At 50.1% G+C, this 2,211-nt stretch overlaps 1 protein-coding gene across 1 annotated transcript in view; it reads right to left on the bottom strand.

The window, feature by feature from the left end:
- HAS1 (hyaluronan synthase 1) overlaps window positions 1-808 on the bottom strand; it is a 13,489-nt gene extending 12,681 nt beyond the window's left edge. The window contains exon 1 of the mRNA XM_004710461.4: window positions 794-808. Coding sequence (XP_004710518.2) covers window positions 794-808 — 15 coding nt within the window. The remainder of the gene's footprint in view (window positions 1-793) is intronic.
- Window positions 809-2,211: the final 1,403 nt, after the last annotated feature.

The following is a 2,211-nucleotide window of genomic DNA, read 5'->3' as shown; positions in this document are numbered from 1 at the left end:
GCGTGTGTATGTGGGTGTGGCTGCGCGCGAGCCGGCTCGGCAGGCAAGGCGTCGGCAACTGGAGCAGCGAGTGAGTGTCTGCCAGCCTGCACCCGGTGACCCCGGGAGGCCGTGTGTGAGCCGGGGAGCCTGGCAGGTGCCAGCGTCTGGGGTGGGGCCCGGTGGTAGTCGGGACACCGCGCTGGTTCCCCGGGAGACTCGGGGGTGAACTCAGAGTTGTTGCTCAGCTGTCTGGAACCATGATGGAAACTGAGTCCTGGTAGGGGTGGGCGTGGCCTCGTTCAGAAATGGGGAATACTAGCGGTCCCATCGAATAAGGGAGACCGAAGAAGAACCGACGCATTTGGATGCTGATGCTGGCGAAGACTATTGAAAGCCTCACGGACTGCCCCAAACAAGCAACTCTTGGAAGAAGTACAACCAGGATGCTTCCTAGAGGCAGGGGTGGGGAGACTCCGTCTCATCTCCATACTTTGGACATTGTCGTCTCAAGAGGCCAGTTCTTGGGAAAGAACCTCACGCTTGGCAGTGAACAGAGGCAGACGCTCGAAGAGATGGCCCAACACAATGACTGCAACCACGGGATCAAACCTGACAACCTTGTGAAGATGGTGCAGGACCCGGGTGTGTTTCCTGGTACATTCGGTTGAACATCGGGTTGCTAGGAGTCGAATTGATTCCATGGCACCTGTGGAGTACCAGCCTCCACAAGCCAACGGGCCCAAGGGGCGGTTGTTTATTGAGGAGTAAAATTAAAGAGACATCAGACAAGCTAAAGCATGCGAGTGCTCACCTCCGGGAACATCATGACTTCAGGAGCCAGGTCCACGCAGAGAGAGAGAAAATATTTCCAACCAGGGCTTATGTACACTCAGGGGGCATGCCAGCCTCCTAATTACAGGTAACCACATGCACAACAGGAAGGGGTTGTACAACGGGCATATGAGTAACAGGACAGGGATGAGCTAGGGGTGTACACACAATAGGAAGGGGAGGCACTACAGACACACATGTGACAGAAAGGCACATACATACAAAACAAGATGGGCGGGCTCTAGAGTCAAGATGGCAGCCTAACCTTGGTCGTCCTTGAGTTGGCTTGACCTTAGGAGTCTTTGGGCTCTCCTTCAGGGGAACCATCCATTATCCTGATCAGAACGGAGTGGGCCCTACTTAGGGTAGGACAGACTCTAGGGTCTGATTGCTTTAGATCAGCGGTTCTCAACCTGTGGGTTGAGACCCCTTTGGGGTTGAACAACCCTTTCACAGGGGTATGCCCAATTCATAACAGTAACAAAATTACAGTTATAAAGTAGCAACAAACATAATTTTATGGTTGGGGGGGATGTCACCACAACTGTATTAAAGGGTCACAGCATTAGAAAGGTTGAGAACCACTGCTTAGATAACTTCTAAGCAGTTGACCTCCAAGTGTATAGTTAATGCCTTCGGTTGGGCATATATGACGGGGTACATCCTGGGGGATAACTTGTCTGTTTCCTACAGGCACCTAACAACAACAGAGGTTCCACCCCCCAGCCCCTTCAGGGACCAGAAGACCCCGTGATAAATGTCATTCAGGGACCAGAAGACCCCATGATAAATGTCATTCTTTCCATGGTTAAAAGCAAACAAACAAATAAGACACAACCCAACCACAAAAACAAAGCCCAACCCACCTAGGGGGGCATTTCTGCTTTGTCACATCAGGTCACAATGAGTCGGAATGGACTCTACAACCCCTACCATCAGCGACCCAGTCTTGGTGCTTGTTGACAGGCATGTAGACATTTGCATGTTTCCCACTCGAAGGTCATCTGGGTTACAATCAAGTAAGTCAGACAAGAAAGAATGAATAGCATAGAATCTCGCTTATAGGAAACATCTAAAACTGGTCAAGGCATAGACAGCAGAGTGGCGTGGTTGCCAGGGGCAAGTGGGAGAAGGAATTAGGGAGTTATTACCTAAAGGGTGCCGACTTTCTGCTATAATTGGTTAAAAAAAGTTTAGAATTAGATGGTGGCAAAGCTTAAAGAACATCATGAGCATAGTTAATGCAGCCCATGCCTAGACATTAGTTACATACATAGTTATATAGTTAATAACCATCTAGTTATATAGCTAATGCAACTCATGGGTCTGTGTCTGCCTGTCTCTCTGAGTTCTGGCTCTTGGTGTCCCTGATTCACTTCCATGTCTCTGTCTCTCCCT

This window comes from Echinops telfairi, unplaced genomic scaffold (genome assembly GCF_000313985.2).
Source record: "Echinops telfairi isolate 266 unplaced genomic scaffold, ASM31398v2 ScPeMD7_655;HRSCAF=1070, whole genome shotgun sequence".
Classification (NCBI taxonomy): Eukaryota; Metazoa; Chordata; class Mammalia; order Afrosoricida; family Tenrecidae; genus Echinops; species Echinops telfairi.
Note: the sequence above shows the minus strand (reverse complement) of the source record. Positions and strands in the feature narration are given on the sequence as shown.